This window comes from Amphiprion ocellaris, chromosome 14, assembly GCF_022539595.1.
Source record: "Amphiprion ocellaris isolate individual 3 ecotype Okinawa chromosome 14, ASM2253959v1, whole genome shotgun sequence".
Classification (NCBI taxonomy): Eukaryota; Metazoa; Chordata; class Actinopteri; family Pomacentridae; genus Amphiprion; species Amphiprion ocellaris.
In genome coordinates, this window is record NC_072779.1 from 26,340,849 (window position 1) to 26,362,018 (window position 21,170).

At 40.3% G+C, this 21,170-nt stretch overlaps 1 protein-coding gene and 1 long non-coding RNA gene across 2 annotated transcripts in view; both read left to right on the forward strand.

Moving 5' to 3' along the window:
- Positions 1-13,244, forward strand: part of zzef1 (zinc finger, ZZ-type with EF hand domain 1) — a 33,923-nt gene extending 20,679 nt beyond the window's left edge. Inside the window, exons 44-54 of the mRNA XM_023289891.3 lie at positions 237-545; positions 636-736; positions 854-989; positions 1,167-1,526; positions 1,628-1,771; positions 3,000-3,168; positions 3,302-3,400; positions 3,534-3,699; positions 4,882-5,032; positions 7,138-7,209; positions 10,755-13,244. Coding sequence (XP_023145659.2) covers positions 237-545; positions 636-736; positions 854-989; positions 1,167-1,526; positions 1,628-1,771; positions 3,000-3,168; positions 3,302-3,400; positions 3,534-3,699; positions 4,882-5,032; positions 7,138-7,209; positions 10,755-10,835 — 1,788 coding nt within the window. The 3' untranslated portion in view covers positions 10,836-13,244. The remainder of the gene's footprint in view (positions 1-236; positions 546-635; positions 737-853; positions 990-1,166; positions 1,527-1,627; positions 1,772-2,999; positions 3,169-3,301; positions 3,401-3,533; positions 3,700-4,881; positions 5,033-7,137; positions 7,210-10,754) is intronic.
- A 2,238-nt stretch (positions 13,245-15,482) lies between these two features.
- On the forward strand, positions 15,483-18,892 carry LOC129350538 (uncharacterized). Its single transcript, XR_008603972.1, has 2 exons — positions 15,483-16,450; positions 18,502-18,892. It is a non-coding gene; the product is annotated as an uncharacterized LOC129350538 (long non-coding RNA).
- The last annotated feature ends 2,278 nt before the right edge of the window (positions 18,893-21,170 follow it).

Consider the following 21,170-nt stretch of genomic DNA (forward strand, 5'->3'; position numbering starts at 1 on the left):
TGCCTAATCACTGTTTGCTGTATTATACTGTTCTCATCAACTCTGTGTATTACTCTCACTTGTCCAGCCTATTTTGTAGTACATAATAGTCTAGCTGCACCTCAATGTCAGTTGTTTGCCAGTATGCCCAAAGTGTGCAGGTTTTGCACAAATATTCACAAATTCACATCTGCTTCTTTGGGGAGTGTGTACCTGTCCAGTGATAGTTTTATCATTCCATGTTATATCTGATATAGAAGCATGGAGTAGAGCAAGCACAGGAGGCCATCCAGCAGTCAGGGCTGACCCAGCTGTTGGTGAGGAAGTGCAGCAAGGGGACGGGCTTCAGCAAGCTGTGGTTGCTACGAGATCTGGAGATTCTGTCCATCATGCTCTACTCCTCCAAGAGGGAGATCCATTCCATGGCCCAGGACCCCGAGAGAGACCAAAGGGAGCAGGACAAGGAGCACGACTCAGACCACTCCAGCTGCTGTGCCGACGACACTGATGTCAACAGGCCCGACCCCTTAGAGGGTCTTGATGAGGAGACAAAGATTTGCTTCCAGGTAATGGGAGACACTATTAAGAATACATGCAACAAAAAATAGTATGATGCAAGAATCTAAAATCTTTATATTTTTTAAAATTCCACACAGATCACCCACGATGCCTTAAACGCCCCTCTGCCCATCCTGCGAGCCATGTATGAGCTGCAGATGAAGAGGACGGACTCTTTCTTCCTGGAAGTGCAGAAGAGGTTAGCATCAAGAATGATTTCCTAATTTACTTTTTTTTATGATCCACCATTGAAAAGGTCATATTTTACAATTTGTTGTTGCTCCTCTTGTATGCTGTGTCTTGATGTCATTTTCAGATTTGATGGAGAAGAGATAAAAACAGATGAGACAATCCGTACTTTGGCTCAGAAGTGGCAGCCCACCAGGCGGCCTCGCTCTGAGGAAAGGAACACCAAGGCTGTGGACACTGATATGATTGTCGTTTCTTGCATGGTGAGTTGTTTGAAATGTTCCTTGACAAAGCCAATTTTTATTTATTACAAAAGACTTTTTATTTGTCAAAAAACACAACTTCTATTTGGGACTTTACCAATATTACTGTTAGTCACTATGACATCTTGATATGATGTGTTTTATATATCAATGTCCAATATTGCCCTCCTCTCACAGTCTAAACCCAGTCACTGTGAAAAGGCGACAGAGGAAATCAACGTAGTGGCCCAGAAGCTCATTACCAATTCAGAGAGCGATCTACAGCTCAGTTATGCCAAGCAGAGACGTACCAAAAGCTCAGCTCTCTTACACAAAGAACTGGATGTGCGCAGCAATCGGGCCGTTCGTCAATACCTGGTGAAGGTCAACCAGGCCATCGCCACACTGTACGCTCGCCACGTGCTGGCCTCGCTGCTTGCCGACTGGCCTGCAGACACCGCGCTGAGTGAGGAGGCTCTGGAACTGAATGGAGCTTCACACATGGCTTACATCCTGGACATGCTCATGCAGCTGGAGGAGAGGCCTCTCTGGGAGATGGTGAGAAGCGAGAGCTGTGCAAAGAGTATAAAATGTTCTATGAACATATAATACTTTAAAGTTTTGTTGAATTAATGTGACAATATTCTCTTAATAATCAGATTCTGCAAAGGGTGCTGAAGGGCTGCAGTCAGAGTATGCTGTGCAGTTTGTCTCTCACTGCATGCCAGTTCATGGAGGAGCCAGGTATGGCAGTACAAGTCAGAGAGTCCAAACACCCTTATGATAACAACACCAACTTTGAGGTAGGTGAACTGTGTTTTTTTTTTTATGTTTGTTTGTTTGTTTGTTTTATTTTATCAGCAGTAGTTGTAACGGTTTATGACATTTTTAATTTAGTAGTCGGTCCTTTCTTATGCCAGTGTCAACTTTCAAACTAGCCACAAAGTCAATGTTGTGTAGCTAAAAACATTTTTAACAGGACACCTGGCTATTAGTACAGGTCCTGAACTACAAATTCAGAAATGAATACAATATATCCAGGATGTTTTTTTGTTACCTGGCTTCACTAAACAGCTGCAGTCAAGCTAAGCGGTTACATGATGCTGGTTATGAACTCATCAATTCAACCCGGGGTTTCTGAACCTGCCTATGAGCGTGTTCACGTAAAAGGGGTGGTGTTGGCACCAGATGACCAAACTTAAACATGGCACAGGTCCAGAGTCACATATTTATCACAAGAAGAGCAAAAAAATAAACCTTTAATCAGCTGTAGGGAGTTTATCTGACTATATACAGTTATGTATTTCATTAAATCAGTGTGCTGGTTAGATGCTTGTAAGACAATTTTGACTTTAGTCTTTCAGTTGCAGCCCTGATGGTGCAAGTAAAGACCAAATATTGAAACATACTTCAAATTGTTAAGTAGGCTTACTGCAAATCTTATAAGGTCAGCAAGTGCAAAGCTTCAGTGCTTTAATCAGTCAGGCTATAGAAAAAAAACTGCTTTGACATTGCTTGTAATCAACAAGGAAAAAAATAAAGCAATTGAGACTGTGGTTCCCTGTATATCTATGCATATCTATGTTCTTCAGGGAGAGATAATGGTTTAGATGGTCTCTAAGAACTCTTGTCCTCCTCAGAGATCACCTCACTGTCTGCTGATAAGATCTATGGGATCTTGTATAAATGGTGCTGCCATATTCTAAGAGAACTGTTTGGTCAGTAGGGGGTGTTTTTACATATCTATTATCTTGAACAGTACCTACGCCAGGGCAGGTTAGGTGTTGATTGTAAGTTACCAAGGCGATGTACCCTGACAGAAAGTAAAGCCATGAAATCCCAGGGTTAAACCTGAAATTACCTCGTTAGCCTTGCATTCTGCTTTGTAGTATGGACCCCAGGGTTTTTAAATTTAAGGTCAGGGATATGTGTGCCAGTATGTTTTAAAAATTTTAACTCTACATTAACTCCTGTATGTTGTGTTGATTCAGTTTAAAAACATTATTTTGTCCATATCTTCTTTGTACTCAGGACAAAGTGCACATCCCAGGTGCAATCTACCTGTCAGTAAAATTTGACTCCCGCTGCTACACGGAGGAAGGTTGTGATGAGCTCATCATGTCGAGCAGCAGTGATTTCCTCCAGGATGTCCACAACTTCAGTGGATCTCCACAGAAATGGTCTGATTTTGAGATCCCTGGTGAGGACACTTGAATTTTCATTCCTTTTCTGCTCCAGGCATATCCATATGTGTGTGTATTTGGCATAGATTATTGTTATTTTATGTTCAAATAATGCCTATCAACATATGTCTGTGTTTGGTTTTCACTCAGGTGACACCCTGTACTACAGGTTTATGTCAGACATGAGCAACACAGAGTGGGGCTACAAGTTCACCATCACAGGAGGCCACAGGGGACGTTTTCAGACAGGTACCTTACATCAGAACAAATACACACTCCTCTTAAATAGATTCAAACCTACTTTATTAGTAACCCAATAATATGCAAATTAATTTCATATTGAATCATCAGGTTGTCATGTTTTTTTTCTTGTTCTAATCAGGTTTTGAGATACTGAAGCAAATGTTAGCTGATGAGCAAGTGCTCTGTCACATGCCACTGGCTGATATCTGGGAGTGGCAGGTGGGCGTGGCCTGTCGTCAAACTGGAAACCAGCGACTCAAAGCCGTTCACTTGTTGCTCCGTCTGCTGCAGTGTCAGTCCCAGACGTAAGTCTTCATTTGCTTGTACTTTTTCTCATTCTTTCTTGTGCTGCTCTCACCTTTGCTGTGAAGTCATCGTCAAACTGTTGACTTACAGACACACAAAGTACAGCACACACATTTTCTTACCTTGACATCCTGTTCACCTGGACCTATGTAAGGTGAGGTGTAGGAAGAAGACTGAGTGCACATTTCTGGCTCTCACAGTCTTGCCAAGAGGTGCAGGATTGCACTTCCACACAGAGTTTGCATAGAAGCCTTCATAAATGCTCTGGTAATCACCACGGAAATGAGGTAAAGTATGCGTTTAAGAATTTGCATATGTGCAGGCTGACACAACCAACCTTCTGGTCATGATGACAAGCATTTTATGAGGATTTTGTGCTCACACGGGCAGCAAAGGCATCATTAGAACGGAAATCTTGAAGAAGACAAACTTCTTGACACACTTTACCCAAACTTTAAAGTCCCCCTTCATTCAAAAATGTGTGTACTTATGCATGTCACTGTGTTGGATGGCTATGACACCAGAAACCTTTATCCGCTTTCATCCAGAGAAGCTTTTCTTTATGTCCACATCTTATATTTTAATTCAAGTGTAAGATGTCAATGTAGGGGCTGGATTTTATGATGTTTGGAAAGCAGCTATGGTTCAATAGTGTTGCATACCCATGGGTGTGTATACAAAGAGAGCTGACCTTTTACTGAAAGGGGAAACAATTGTACATCTATTATTGAAACTTTCGAAATGTTGCTTTTTTTCAGCAAAGCAGGATGAGTAGAAATATTTTAATGTTTAGAGATTGTGACAAGGTAATTATTTTTTTTGTAGAAAAACTGTATCAGATGATAGTTATTAATAAGCAGAGTATTTTATCCATTGGAACCATCCAGGCATATTCTAATTGGTCTTTATCTGACGAGCCAAGACACAACAATTCACATTTTTCAGTAGGAGAGTACAGAGAATATGCAGACCGCTGCTATTGTGTGTAAGATATGTGATTGTCAAGTCACTATACATTTAAGGTATTACTTAAAAATCTGGCATTATCCATTAGTCACTGTTTGGGACTGCTGGATGTCACAGGTCTTGGCACTTTCATGCATGCAACAATTTTGCTTTTCCCAAATTCTAACTGCATGCATGTGTTTGTTAATCCACGTATCTATCTGTTTGCGTTCCAGAGCCTGTGAACTGACACTGTTGCGACCCCTGTGGCAGCTCTTTACGTCAATGGAAAACAGCCTGAGCCAAGATCCCACAAGTATCACTGTGCTGTTGCCTCTTCACAGAGCCCTCACCGAACTCTTCTTCATCGCTGAGGCCCGTGCCATCGTGAGTGATGCATAAATACAGACACATATAAAGTATATACAGACCACATTCAAAGACACAGACCACATCTGGTATTATATAGGCATTGTTATCAAAGGTGTAGGTGTGGCTAGTTGACATTTTAGCTGTTTGTTTAGTTGTGTTGGTTGTTTCTGCTGTGATGACAGCTTTATTGACCCTGTAGGTTCAATATAGAGAAGCCTCAGCACAGCTGACTGTGTAGAAACCACTTTTTAGTCCTTGGCAACGACCTGTCCATCTTTTTTTGGTTTGATAACATACTCTAACATATAGTGAGAGTAGAATTTTACTTAACATTTTTCTCTTTACTGTCTTGTGTTTCCACACATACCCTCTGTCTCCCTTTGTTTATGTCAGTCTCTGTAAGATGAGCATGTTTTTCCCTCAACCCACCTGTTCTGTACTGGGCTCAGGGCCAAAACCCGGCCATGCCATCTGCCAGACAGCACAGTGCCACACAGGCTCCCTGCAGGCTGCTTGGGAGAAGAAGAGATGCTATTCATTTTGTGATGTGTATGCGTGTATGGTCTCTCTCTCTCCCTCTCTCTCTCTCTCTCTCTCTCTCTCTCTCCCTCTCTCTCCCTCTCTCTCTCTCTCTCTCTCTCTCTCTCTCTCTCTCTCTCTCTCCCTCTCTCTCTCTCTCTCTCTCTCTCTCTCTCTCTCTCTCTCTCTCTCTCTCTCTCTCTCTCTCTCTCTCTCTCTCTCTCTCTCTCTCTCTCTCTCTCTCTCTCCCTCAGTTGTCTTGAATTATTAATTTAGAGAAGTCTCAGCCAGGAGTTTTCCATCTGTAGAGGCAATTGAACCAGACAGTCCCAGAAAAGCACTACCACTCCTATACCCCTTGGGTATGACCAACGAGGCCTGAGGCTTCTGATCTGACAATACAATTACATCAGTTGACTTGTCACACAGGACAGATTCTGTGCTCCTATCTGCACCCGCTTAATGTTGCTGCATGTGACGGAGAGTGAGAGGCTCATATGAGCAGATGTGTCAACAAACACCAGGGGGCAGTAGCAGTACTCAGCAGTTTGCCTTGTGACACATTTTCGCACCTCCATCCAGCAGAGCATCTTCACAGAGATCTGTCAGTTACACAATACAAATGTGTTTGCTGCTTTTGTTGCAGCTCCTTGTCCACAACTTGAGGTAGTTTGAAATTAAGGCCTTATGAGAGCTGCTTGAATGGGATTTTCTTTGAATTTTAAATTTTTTTGCCCAAGGATAAGCACAATGGTATACACGCACGCACGCACGCACGCACGCACGCACGCACGCACACACACACACACACAGCAAAGATTAGTGTTTACTAAGGTTGGTGGCCCTAAAGTCATGATGACTTATGACCTTAACTGCAGTGATGACAGACAACTCAGGTCAACAGCTCCATGCAGACACTACTTTATGGTCATGGGAAACTAATATGCTGTGAGATACATCAGGGAGTTTTCTGTGGCCTTATTAGGTTTGAGCCTCCAACTAGCTTATTCGAAAAGCTTTTTGAACTAGCATCAGTCCTAGTTCTTTGTATGCATGGGGAGTTCATGGCCAGGTTCACTGAGATTCAGGAAGTAAAAGTTATATTTAGGAATCCCAACAGCATGTCATGCACTGCTGACTATACAAATGGTTCTAGGATGTTCCTCCAGCATAAACACTCGAGGAGCTGTGAAATGAATGGTGGACCAGTGCTCTGGATTGTGTCTCCACTTCTGTGAAAGCTCCATTTAGCCAGTCTCACCCCATTTAGCGTCTGTGTAGCCTTATCTGTGTTGCCCAAATACTTGTGCTTATGTAACCCAAGGTACGTCTCTCCCTTAGGGCTTTAGTGGAAGCACTCTTTTAGTTTGTTTATAATTTTGAAGAACTTTTCCTACATTCCACTGTTCATTTTGATGCTGAGATGGAGATGGAGAGTGGTCAGGGAACCAGGCCTTATCTACAACTCTTTGTCTCCTATGTAATGTCTTAGGGTAATATTTCTTGAGGAAGTTCCTTCTGGTAATGACAGTTATCTATCAGGTTACTTGTGTTTCTTTGCAGAAGACACATTCAATACCAGCATTTGATGTGTTTTATAGGCACAGGGCATCCTCCAGGAGTACTTGCTAGCTATGACCACTGATGAGCAGCTCCTCAATCACACTGCAATGGTAAGACTTTAACTCCTTTTTTTTGTTTTTGCAAAATAACCACTGAAGTCTTACTAAATTGAAAGTCTTCTGTTCAGCCAGCCTCTCGTAGGTCAGCTTTGATGTTTTTAGTTGTGAATCGATGCCTGATGTGGATGATCGTAGCTCAAAGAAGTTGACCATGCACTGAGAAGTGTTATATAACTCTCTTTCTTAACCACGCAGTCCTGCTGATTGAACAGTCTTCAGTCACTGTGAGTCAGCTCACGGCTGGAGTCTCTTTTGCAAGTGAATCACCAGGCTGTTGACACCTAGCGCATCCTGCGGCACCCCCTCCTCTTGTTTTGAATGTGTGTGGGCCGCGCTTGGGACTAATGTATTTGGTAATTACAGTCCATTAGCATTTGTGGCAGAGTGAGCCACAGCGTCCTCTGTACTGAGGGCCATGTAATACAGCAGAGGAGCCTGAAGGCAGTTAAGAGGAGCAGTGGATGCGGGGTGTGAAAAAACATTGTGGGTGGTTCTGTTGAGCAGTTACCTAATACCTGTCAGGCTGAAAACAAAACCATAGGTGACTTGGCACAGTAGTCAGAACTATTATGGTAACAATGATGCAAAATCTAAAGGCGAATTGGCTGAGGTTCACATTCGCAGGATTGGGAAAATGTTCTAAAACCGTTTCACTTCCTGTAGCTACATTTTCATCAAACCCTCTTAACTGTTATTTTTTTTTTTTTTTAAATAAATCTATTAGACCACAAAGCAAGTTGCAATGTTCATAGATAGTGCTAAGTTTTTTTTGTTTTTTTTTTTTTTTTAAATGATTTTATTTATCATATTATGTGCTTGGGGCTGTACAGTGGCGTAGTGGTTGGTACGTTCACCTTGCAGCAAGACGATCCCTGGCTCACGTCCCGGCTTTCCCGGGATCTTTCTGCATGGAGTTTGCATGTTCTCCCTGTGCATGCGTGGGTTCTCTCCGGGTACTCCGGCTTCGTCCCACAGTCCAAAATATGCTGAGGTTAATTGATTATTCTAAATTGCCCGTAGGTGTGAATGCGAGTGTGTTTGTTTGTCTGTATATGTAGCCCTGTGACAGACTGGCGACCTGTCCGGAGTATCCCCTGCCTTCGCCCGAGTCAGCTGGGATAGGCTCCAGCCCCACCCTTGACCCTAATGAGGATTAAGCGGTGTATAGATAATGGATGGATGGATGGATATTATGTGCTTAATTAAAACACAGATAAAAGTGAAAGATACCTTTGCTTTTGATGTGACATTTGCAATGATATTACCCTCCAGAACCATCGGACCATGTTAACAGCCAAATCAGCAAGTACTGCTCTTTGTCGGGACGTTACCTTGAGCTGAATTGGAATTCTCACAGAAAAAAAGCAGGGAGAAGGATTCATTTTATGGGGCCAAAATGTTGAAGAAAATTTACTAATCATAGTGCAAAAATGGAGCTTCATCATTGGCCCTGAAAAATAAATACATTTGGTCTAGCGGATGGCTTTTCAAGGAAAGAATTAACAAAATTCATTAAGTTAAAGCTGCATTGGACAATATTTTATATAAACACTGAATCACATGACTAGGTGTAAAGTTAATAGAGATGCCTGTAGCTAATGAAACTTCTTAACTTGGCTGTTTGGGGTTACTCTCAGCTCTCGTCAACCTCCTCACCAAGCACAGGAGGCAGTTGTTTTCAGTAATAAATCTACTGTAAACAACCTGGCTGCTCCAAATAATACTGTTAACAACAAGCCAACAACCAGCTACCTGTTTAATTCAATTCAATTAAATGTTATTTATATAGTGCCAATTACAGTTCATATTGTCTCAAGACACTTTACAGAACCCATATGTCTGAACCCCCAGAGCAAGCCCTAAGGCGACAGTGGCAAGAACAAACTCCCTTTTAACAGGACGAAACAGATTTACGTTCAGCTAATTTAATCAACTTGCTAAAAGATAAGTTAGAATTGTACTGGGATGTATTTGGTGGACACAAGCATGACTGAATTGAATGTTAATGTTGTCTTGTGTATACTAGATGTTTCAACAGACAAGTCTTTGCTTTAAAAGGTGATCATGTGTCAATGTTGTGTTAACAGCTGGTTTTGTTGCCAAGAAAAAAAATCCTGCTACCTAAACACTGTGTTTCAACTTGACAAATTCGTCCTGTTAATTTTGTAAGTTTGAAAAGATTAACCAGTATATCTTATTTTCACAGAATATATATTTAAAGTCCCTTAACGGTTGTTGATTAAACTTCTACAAACTCATATCTGTGTATCGGAGTTACATATCACAAGGTTTTTTTCCCCATGAAAATAATCCTTTCTTTTCTTAAAATAGCTTAGATGTCACTCAACATCATTGCTTACTCTAGAATGTGTGAATCTATGAGATCCCTGCCTCTCTCTCCACCCACCCCTCCCCACTCACTGCGGCTCAGCACACCAGCTCACCCACAGCTCTTCTCAAACACTGTAAAACTACTCTACACAACACAATGGCAAGTTGTAATATTATACTAATTCAGCCATACATGGTCAAACTGGAAACAAATTGTGAAGAATAATAATGACACACAAAGTTTGGCACTGCAAGTCTGAATCTGTGTTTTTGAAACTGGCATCAGTACACTGCGGATAGAAATACTCATCCATGGAGTTGACTGCTTATTTCACTCATGATTTGTCTTCTAGCATATAAAGGAACGACATACAGACATGTTAACAGCAAAAAGCTTGAGTTTCCTTCAAAGGGGATCTTTAATCCATGGCCATGGCAACAGTAGTGTAGCCATGTCAATAAAACTACAGCTAAGAGCCAGGCGAGACACCCTCAGCCCACAATTCATAAGGGTGTACATTTTATTTCTGTGTACCAGATAGACTTGAGGCTTGTATGTGCAAAGTTGCTAAAGTAAAGGTCATTCACTTGGCATCACTGAAGGTTGACTGAATGTTGAACTTTTGATACTCATGTTGTACAAGTTCTAACTTGGGCCACTTGGGAAAACAAATAGCCTGTAAATTATGGCTATTTGTTTTGTAATTTTCAATCAAGGATCGGATCAGAAGGAAATTTTAATGTGGTGGGGGCACTGGTCAGATGTTACACAGCACAAGACTTTCAGCCATAAGAAATCCTCCCCTGGAAAACAAATTTAATAGCAGTGTTATCAGTATTTGTTCTAAAATCACATTTATAGACTGATATGAAAAACACAACAATCAGCTGACTTATCATTAAAACACACTGCTAAAGATGATCAAATGAAAAAACAAAGCAAAGGGTAATACAATCTGGTTATTCAATTATTTGATTGTTAAATAAGGCAACTTAAACTGCACAGACGTTCTCATGTCATCAGTTTAGCCACCCTCCATTTGCCAGTTTAGCATCATTATTCATCATGCTCTGCACAGTGCAGGTGAATATCAAGGTTTCTCACGTCTCACTGTATAAATTCACTCTGCTTGGTTTTCTCACACTGCACCCATTCTTCTGAATTTCATTCACTTCCTGATGCACTGTTATTTTTTATTGTGCAGGCTCTGAAGAATATTGCTGCCATCAGCCTGGCTATCAATTACCCCAATAAATCCACCAAGCTACTCAACATGTCCCTTTGAGAGGTCCACAGAGGAAGATGTGGGGAGCAACCTGAAGGGGACACATCCTGACTCAGCTGGTTTGCTCTGTGTTCAGAGTAGAGGGAGAAGCACCTCCCTCACAAAACCAGCGCTCCTCTTCTAACAGCCCCCCGCTCTCTGCCTCTCTCTCTCTCTCTCTCTCTCTCTCTCTCTCTCTCTCTCTCTCTCTCTCTGCCTCTTTCTCTCTCTGCCTCTCTCTCTCTCTCTCCACACACCGGTAACTCTGCAGCACTGTGGACATGAGCTGTGGAGGGGGACTCAAAGAGCACTTTCCACGTGTATTCACAATCCTTTTTGCCTTAGGTGAATCCAGTATATCAGCATGTGCATTCACTCAAACAGGAACAGGTCTATTACTTTCTTTTTTTTTTTTTTTTTTTTTTTTTTTTAAAGTTTTTACTTGAAGATGCCGTGCTAAAGGACATGAAGTGTGCCAAATTCTAAACCTTCAGGGGAAAATATTCCTTTTTTCCTGCCTTTTTCTTTCCTAAAGAGCAGCCACTCTGGGTTATATAGTTGATCATGGTGAAAACAGGTCACCTTGGCAACTTACATGTCTCAGTGGACATGTAGAGCATCCTAAAAATACTGTCCAGGACATTGGAGTCTCATTAGTCACCACAGAGAGAAAGCAATGACCTACTAGCTCATTCCTATCCTTCCTTCCTTGCTTCCTTCTTTATTCCCTTCTTTCTAGTTACCTTCTATCCTTCTTGCTTCCCTCTTTACTTTTCAGACAACAGAACTAGATGATGGTATTTTTAGGGCTCTCATTGAAAGGTAGGATCAGTATATCATCGTAGATATCCTAAACATGTATCTGATCTATGAAAAAGGGGAAATAAGATCCACTGCAAAGTGGTGACAGTGTGTTCAAGCTGAACAGTGATGCTCAGATTAGCCATAGTCTTTGCATAAGATGGAAATGAAAATAAAATTAACATTACAGCTGAGGGACAACTGATATATACTATTGCAATGCATTCCTCCGTGTTATTCTAAGAAGATGAAGTATTTTCACTCAATTCTTAGTTAATGAATGAAAGACTTATAATGTCAAATGATGTTCATGGAAATTAATAACAGCAAAAAATGTCATTGAGAAATGCTGAATCTCTTAAAGGCCTTCAGTTTTATCCACAGATTAACGTATTTACTTTTAGTGTTTTACCCTAAGTTTCAGCTGTTTATGAGGATACTGATTTATTTTCACAGCAGTGAAAGAAAAGCTGAAATGAATCAAAAACATTTATGTCTCCATAAATCACGTATGGTAATGAATGTGGAAAAACACAAATATGTATAACACACAGAAACCACTGCTGATTCCCTCTAACACACTGAAGTTGATCAGCTGATAAACACAAAGCTGCCTGTAAAATAGACACGTAATCCCACTTATTCACTGGTAACACATTGGTGAGCAAAGACAGTTGGATTTTTTTATACAGGATTACCTCGTTTTTTGTAATTCCACAGATAATCGGTGTGACGCTTCCTTAAATGTTTAATTCGACTTCCAATCACATCACATTTAGCCCACTACTTATTAATGCTGATATGCCTCTGTAGCCACATCCAACTTCACTTCAGAGAGGAGTTTTGTATGTTGATAAATCGAAACCCAGAGTGAGTAATCAGGGGGTTGTTTTCCAATCATTACTGTTTAAATTTCAAAAGAAGAGATTCTCTTAGTTCTAAGAAGTCATGGTAGTTTTATACCAAAGAAACCAATCATTGTGAGCCATGAAACATCACTGAAAGAGCTCCTGGTAGAGTTCATTGTGTTTTCCACATATCAGATAGCTACCCTGTGAGAAGCTGGAGCAGAGGAAACCTTTAGACATTGTTCAGGTTTTTTAAAATATTTTTCTGTTGTTTTCAAAGTGGTCCATACACGGACCGCAGGATGGCTCGGTGATTTTGTTTACACAGACATCAGCTGCAGTGAGGAGAGAGGAACAGATGCATGGCCTCCATTTTGGCTTCTACGACGCCTCACCTATCTACAACGTGCCTACGGTTAAAAATGAAGCAATCATAATTTAACTCATGTTAGTGGGATTGTTATTAATTATATTTTAAAAGAGAAATATATTGTTTAATTTGAATTTTTTTGTAACTTTTTACTTTAAATGTTGGTTTCTTTTCGCAAGGATGCTTAATATTTGAGGCTGACTAATTTGAATGTACATATCTGTGAATATTAATTGCACAGCAGAAAGACTTTGATATCAACCCCTTACATATATAAACTTTATTGGGCACTAACAGATGGACACTTTGATTCAGATTTTGTATGCATGGCACATTGAAGGTAAAACAAAAGTACTGCTTGGGTTGAAATGTGATCCATTTCTAATAAAAATAGAAAGGACTTCTATAAGACTTATGCTGTCATCTTTCTTTATGTGTAGGTTCAACAGCCATTACTCTGCTGCAGCAAATAATGAATTTAATGGATAACTCAGTCGGCATTGGTCAGAACCCACACACTCACTCCCAGCAGATAGTGTATCCAGAACAAACATGTACAAGCTTGCCCAGTGATCCAACACCATCAATAGTTCTCTTTCATGCAGCTTCTAGCCCTTTTACCTCAAAGAAAACAAATACATCTCTTGCACTTTATTGCAGAAATCCCCATATTTCAGCCAAATAGCTCCTTCCTGTGAACTAAAATTGATTTATTTCTTTACTCTTTCTTTGTTCAGGCAGAACATGGGCATGTTTTCTGTTTTTTTTTTTTTCAGTCTCTTGGTTTTACCTCAAAGGCCCACTCAGCCCCTGGTCTGCCTGCCTTCCTCCTCCTCTCTGTAATCTATAGTCTTGGGATTACAGCACTGATGATGGGAGTGATGATCACTGGGGTGATAATGACATCAAATGGAGGAAATATTCAATAAGGCTCCAGATGATTCAGTGCCCCTCTGTGCCACAAAAGCCCCCACACTGGAGTGAGTCAGCTCTCCTGCCTGCCCTCCTCCTCCCCCCTCACTGCGTCTCCTGCCTCTTTCTGATTGTTCGTGCAAGTTCCCGGTGTTCTCGTTTACCCAATGTGAAAGAAAGCAGCTGTGAAGGTAGAGACCAAGGAAAAGGCTTACGGCAACTAATGTCATCATAACATGGGGATGCCCCATTACTTCGTCAAGAAATGTGGGATTTTGGTTGGAGTAAGAGCAAGAATATCTTTTTTTTTTTTGTTGTTCAGAATAGTCTACAATATTTGGCTGTTGTAGCAGAACAGAAGTGGGGGATGGGTAACTCAATGAACTACACTTGTTTGATAAGTACACGACCAGTCAAAAGTTTGGACACACCTCATTTAATGTTTTTTCTTTATTTTCATGACTATTTACATTCCAGATTGTCACTGAAGGCATCAAAACTATGAATGAACACATATGGAATTATGTAGTTAACAGAAAGTGCGAAATAAGTCAAAACATGTTTTATATTTTAGACTCTTCAAAATAGCCACCCTTTGCTTTGATTACAGCTTTGCACACTCTTGGCATTCTCTCAATGAGCATTTTTTGGCCCTTTTGCCTTCACTCTACAGTCCATCTCATCCCAAACCATCTGGATTGGGTTTAGGTCAGGTGACTGTGGAGGCCAGGTCATCTGAAGCAGCACTCCATCACTCTCCTTTGTGGTCAAATAGCCATTACATAGCCTGAATGTGTTTGGGGTCATTGTCCTTTTGAAAAATAAATGATGGTCCAACTAAATGCAAATCGAATGGGATGGCATGTCGCTGCAGGATGCTGTGGTAGCCATGCTGGTTCAGTGTGCCTTCAGTTTTAAATAAATCCCTAACAGCTTCATCAGCAAAGTACTCCCACGTCATCACACCTCCTCCTCCATGCTTCATGGTGGGAACCATGCATGTAGAAACTATCCATTCACCTTTTCTACGTTGCACAAAGACACAGCGGGTGGAACCAAGGATTTCAAATTTGGACTCATCAGAACAAAGCACAGATTCCACTGGTCTAATATCCATTCCTTGTCTTTCTTGGCCCAAACAAATCTCTTTGCTTTTTGCTTTTCCTTAGGAGTGGTTTCGTAGCAGCTGTTTGATCATAAAGGTCTGATTTGCGCAGTCTCCTCTGAACAGTTGATGTAGAGATGTGTCTGCTACCAGAACTCTGTGTGGCATCTGAGCTCTAATCAGAGGTGCTGTTAACTTGCCATTTCTGAGGCTGGTGACTCGGATGAACTTATCCTCAGCAGCAGAGGTGACTTTTGGCCTTTCTTTCCTGGGGAGGTCCTCATGTGTGGCAGTTTCGTCGTAGCACTCGATGATTTTTGCAACTGCACTTGGGGCTACATTCCAACTTTTTGCAATTTTCTGGACTGACTGACCTTCAGTTCTTAAAGTAATGATGGACTGTCATTTCTCTTTACTTAGCTGATTGGTTCTTGCCATAATATGGATTCTAACAGTTGTCAAATAGGGCTGTCAACTGTGTACTAACCACTGTGTGACTTCTGCACAACACAACTGATGGTCCCAACTCAATTAAGAAGGATAGAAATTCTACAAATTAACCTTGACAAGGCACACCTGTGAAGTGAAAACCATTTCAGGTGCCAAAAGTGTGCAAAGCAGTAATCAAAGCAAAGGGTGGCTATTTTGAAGAATCTAAAATATAAAACATGTTTTGACTTATTTTACACCTTTTTATTTACTACATAATTACATTTGTGCGCATTCAAAGTTTTGATGCCTTCAGTGAGAATCTGAAATGTAAATAGTCATGAAAATAAAGACAAATCATTAAATGAGAAGTTGTGTCCAAACCTTTGACTGGTACTGTGTATTCTCATATTTCTTGTGTTAAATTGCTATGAAGCTAAACTAATGTCAGTTAAGTACAGTAAGATAAATAGTCATGAATAAGTAGTGTTTAAGTTTCTAAAATAAATTACTTAAGGAATTATTAAAAACTCTACTCATTCTAAAATGATTTAATAATTTTAGTCTCAGATCTAAATGATGGAAATAGTGTTTTAAGGAGTCACTAGATTTTTTTTTTAAGGTGTCTGCCATTTGGCCTTTTTTTCTGACCAAAATCGTGATTTGCCACAGTTTTTCTGTCATGATGCTACTGTTCATGGCAGCACGTGTTCTCTCAGTTGCATGCTGCCGAATTTAACCTAAAAGAATACTAATTTAACTTCATTAATATGAGTGAGGTGGGGGTGGGGGACAATATAAATCTACATGCTGCTCTAAATAAACACAGTGCACAGACGTAAACCTGTGCTCAAGTTACACAAAACTAATGTAACTTGCTCATCAAGGCTGCCAGTAACTAGGAGGAGCTGGGAACTTGGGCTAAACTAAAAGTTGTTTTTTTTGTTGTTGTTGTTGTCACTGAGTGAAATGGCCCAGACGAGCTGGTCAAATTCTCTGAATGCTGAATAAAGCTTCACTGTTTTGTGTCTTATCTCCTTTAGCAGAGGATACACTGGACCATCCTCACAAAAGAAAAGGAAATTCTCTCCCACAATTCCTTTCAGCAGCAACATTCATAGGAACATACCATCCCATCCATGGCATATAGCAAGCTGTTTTAACATTTGAGGTAATTACGCTGTGACTCAGTCAGAATTTTAATTTGAGATATCTACAAGGTCGTTGTGACCTGTGTTAAAGATTGTTGTTCAGTTTGAACTTGTCAAAATAATAGTTGCAGGTATCTCAAATGTCAATATTACTAGTTCTGTTGGCTGACGTAATGAAGTAATGCTGTTGTGAAGAAGATTGTTGGAAAAAGTCATGAATTAGAAAGAATTTCTAAGCAAGGAATTTTCACAGAAAGAGAGCGTCGTTCATTAGAGACTTATGGTCAAAATGAACTGAAAGGATGCTCTGACATGGAGGTAAAACAGCGTGACATACAATCTAAAGAGGACCCGTTAATGGTTTTAAATTAATAATGAAAAAATCAATCCTAGTTTATTGATCCAGATAAGCCTTTAGGGTTCGTGTTGACATAACAATGTCGGTTGTTACACAGACTTAAGATTGTATGTAATTCTAACTGAAATTTCTGCATTAATTGATTTAAAAGAGAAGCTAAATTGAGGTAAACAAATTCAATTGTTTGATAACTGAAATTTTCTCCACCTTGAGTTCGAGATTTCAAGTATATAAAAACTTGTGTTTATGCAACCAGTTATTTGGTAATTGGTTATTTAAAATACCATCCATTGTCGAGACAAGACAAGGTCCCTTAAATACAGTTTGCTGTTTGAACATATTTCATTAGAATTTGTCATATCTGAAAAAGACTGACACAAACAGTTGGGTCCTTTTCATTTGTTGAGCCTAAACATCTGTTTTTAGAGTCTATATGGTTACGATTGCTGTGGTATGTTTAAGAATTAAGCCTCCTCTGTCCCCAGCTTATTGTAGCGTCTGACATATCTACATATACCTGCAGTGCCATATCGCTAAATTAAAACTCTATTTCAGGAATCTGTAATTGCACTTTGACTTGGTAGAATTGCGCTTAATTTAAGAGATCTAAAAAGGAAACTGTAGATATCTTGAAGTGAAATTAAATTAATTTTGAACTAGAATTATTACTAGTCTGAACACTGCTTACACAACTTTAACCTGCTAACATTAGTTGATGATGTATCCTTACGTTAATACAGAGTAAAGCGATGTTGCTGTCAGCTAGTCATAATGCATCAAATAATTGTGTCTGTCTTTCCATTAAAATTTGTCCTTGAGCTTGATGTTCAATGTCAAGAGATCTAGGATTAACTTGAATTTATGTGGACAAAGAGAACATTTCAAATAATCACACTGTCATTTTTCAAAGGACTAATGGCCTCACTTTTACTGTTCATGTACAGTATATGAATTGCAGATATCAGCAGCTGAATTTTGACGAGTTGTAACACCAGATTTAGATATCCACAGTTTCATTCAGATTAGAAGATGTTCTCAGAAAAAGACACCTAGCTCTCTGAAGAGAAAAAAGACAGTCTTTCACTGTAGTTTCCAAACCTGATAGGAGGTAGCTAACACTGCTAATGTGTCTGTTCAGGCCTGGCTAGTGAGCTAGCTAAGCAGTTGATATTAATCAGCTTTCAGCAGGCTTAGGAGATAAGAGGTTGCTTGTGTAGTTTGTGTATGTACACCGACACTTCATAAATGGTTTATTCATAACTTTACTCTGAATTACAACTTTTATTCTTTATTTATAACTTATGTATGTCACGGCCCCCTTCCTGGTACCTGCATCTGCCCCCACCTGACCTCCCGTGATCTCCTCTTCCCTTCCTCTCTTCCTCCCTTGTTGCTTTCCCTCTTTATTTCTGCCTTTTCCTGTTCTTCCCTCTCTCTCCACTCTGCTCTCCTGTTCTGTCTCTCTCTCTCTCTCTCTCCGCTGTGCCGCTCTCTGCAGCGGCTGCAACTAATCAATCTTCAGCTCATCAGCAGAACTCTGGGCAGCTGTGGCGCAGCACACCTGTAACATCTCCTCCTCAGCAATAAAAGCCAGTTCCACACTCCACACCCTGCCAGATTGTAGCTTCAGCTCCATGCTGTCAGTTCTTGTCCATTTCACCTTTTGCTCCTATGTATCTAGTTCATCACTAACCTGTGTTTTTGTGCTTGCAGTTCCGTGGACCGCACTGCCCCAATCCTGCAACCTCAGTAACTCATCTGCATTCCTGTACTCACCTCTGGACCCTCCTGCCTGCTCGGTTCTGCCCGGCTGCTTGCCGGACCCTCGGACCGTTCTGCATGCTTGGTTCTGTCCAGCCACTTGCCGGGCCCTCAGACCCTCCTGCCTGCTTGGTTCTGCCCGGCTACTTGCTGGACCTTCAGACCCCCGTCCCTTCCCCACCAGTGAGCTTAGTTTAATTCCCTTCTTGGTTTTTCCTTTAGTTCTGGTTTACTGTTTATTTAATAGTGTTTAGTTAAATCCTTAATTGATACTCTTTCCACTCATCATAGTTTGGTCTAGTTTTGTTGTCCATTTGTTAAATAAATCCTTCTTGAATCCTGACTGGTCTCTAGTCCGTGCACTTTCTCCTTGGGTTCTCACCTGTGCCGTGACAGTGTATTGTATGGCTAAAACAAGAGCTAACCACAATGGTTGAGCTCTACAGCTTAATGATTAGTGTGGAGCAGTGCTAACACCACTGTTTTGAAAAGTAACATTATGAAAATTGCAGGAAAGTGTCTTTAGCCATAATAAGATGGAACAAAAAGACTTCTGAAAAGAAAATGTGATTAAATGTGCAAATGTTTTAGTTATATGTTTTATATTGTTCGTGCATATGACTATAACGTGTCTTTTTATATATACTACCGATGACAGGTTTTAGAAAGCCCCAATTTTTCCAGTTTTTTTTTTTTTTTTTTTTTTTTTTTTTTTTTTAAATTGAAGTAGTTCAAGTCCAATGAATAGCTTGAAATGGTACAAAGGTAAGGTAACCCAAAACTGAAAAATAATGCACATTTCACAGTTATACACGAAGGCTGTTTTTCAGGTGACAAGAAATGAGTTAACAACTTAAAGCTGTTCTGCAGCAGTGGAGGTTGATGAAGCCTTGAAAGTTTGTGCTGCCAATTCCTACAGGTGTCCCAACATTTCTAGATTACTTACAACCCCCTCTGCCTGCATAAAAGTACTATTTGAACACACTGTGGCACCAAACCCTCAAGAGCATTATTTCAACAGTATTGTACTGCAGAAAGTAGTGTTGCTATAAAAATGGTGAGGAAAAGGCAATTAACAATAGAAGAGAGACGGACCATAATGCTTAAAAATGCTAGTCATTGCACAGAAAGTCAAGGTGTTGGTGAATACCATTTTTCTTCACAATCAAAAGTCAATCAGGGGAGCCCAGGTAGCTCAGCTAGCTGAGCGGGTGACCCATAAACGGGCTATAATCCCCGATGCAGCGGCCTGGGTTTGATTCCAGCTCACGGCCCTTTGCTGCAGGTCTTCTCTCTACGTTCCTGTCTGCCTCTACTGACCTTGCCAAGACGTCAGCTTGCCTGGGCAATTAAACACTGCCAATGGACTACCAAAGACTGGAAGAAAGTACTACGGACTGATGAATCAAAATTTGAAATCTTTGGTTCATCATGCAGGGTTTTTGTATGCTGTCAGTTAGGAGAAAGGATGGCTCATCTGTGTGTGGAGGAGGAAGCGTGATGGTCTGAGGCTGTTTTGCTGGATCCAGGGTCGGTGACTTGTACAGAGTGGGAGGGACCCTTAATGAAAACGGCTACAACAGCATTCTGCAGCACCATGCGGTACCCTCTGGTATGCGCTTAAGTCGCTGGTCGGCAACCCGTGGCTCTTTCATCCCTCTCCTAACCCTCCCTGTGGCTTTGGAAAATAAGTATTTGATTCAAATTTATTTTATTTCAGTTTGTAAGTTTTAAAAATGTAATTCTAAATTTGAAGATAATGGTAATCTTGTATCATCAAAATAAAACGTATTTAATTTTTTGTCCATCAAAATATGTGCGTGCCCGAGTATGCATGTGGAGTCCTGTCGATCTTCGCATCGACTTACGTTTTTGACCAGGTCTTCTCCAACTGAACTACATTAGAACCAAACATTGCTCGTGCCTCACAGACAACAGCTTACAATCCTGTGTGAAGATGGTGACCTTTTACAGCCCTGATGTGCAGGTGCTATGCGTTGAGGTTCAGGAGCAAAATCACATTAGCCAAGTAAGATAAAAAATTAGTGGTGGGATGCAATTAAAGAAATTAATCTAATTAATTAGAAGCTTTGTGATTAATCATGATTAATTACATTTTGTCAAACAGCAATTTTGACAATAAGTTTTTAAATTAAAATAAATTGCATCTTCATTGTGGCTGGCAAACAGACTTTAGGTGCATTACTGCCACTTACTGGGTTGAAGTGTTACCAGTGTGACAAAAATTAGGGAGCTGAGAAAGGTGCAATTAAATGTGTTATTTTTTAAAATGCTTTATTTTTTCTTTAATCAAAATGAATGTATTAGAGTCCCACCTCTAATAAATAATTTAATTGCCTATTTAGCATAGATTCATAATGTTAGGGTTAATGTAATTTCATATTCTCTGTAGCAGTTCATTGATTTCATAAATGCAACAGACTATTTTTTTATACATAGCAGAAAGGTAAAAAAAAAAAAAAAAGAACCACATATGCAGTGTTATCTTCATTTTACATGTCAAAGGGGTTTTGTGGCTCCTGGTGTTTTCTTTTCTGTGGGAAATGGGTCCAAATGGCTCTTTGAGTGTTTGAGGTTGTTGAATCCTGGCCTAGTTGGTC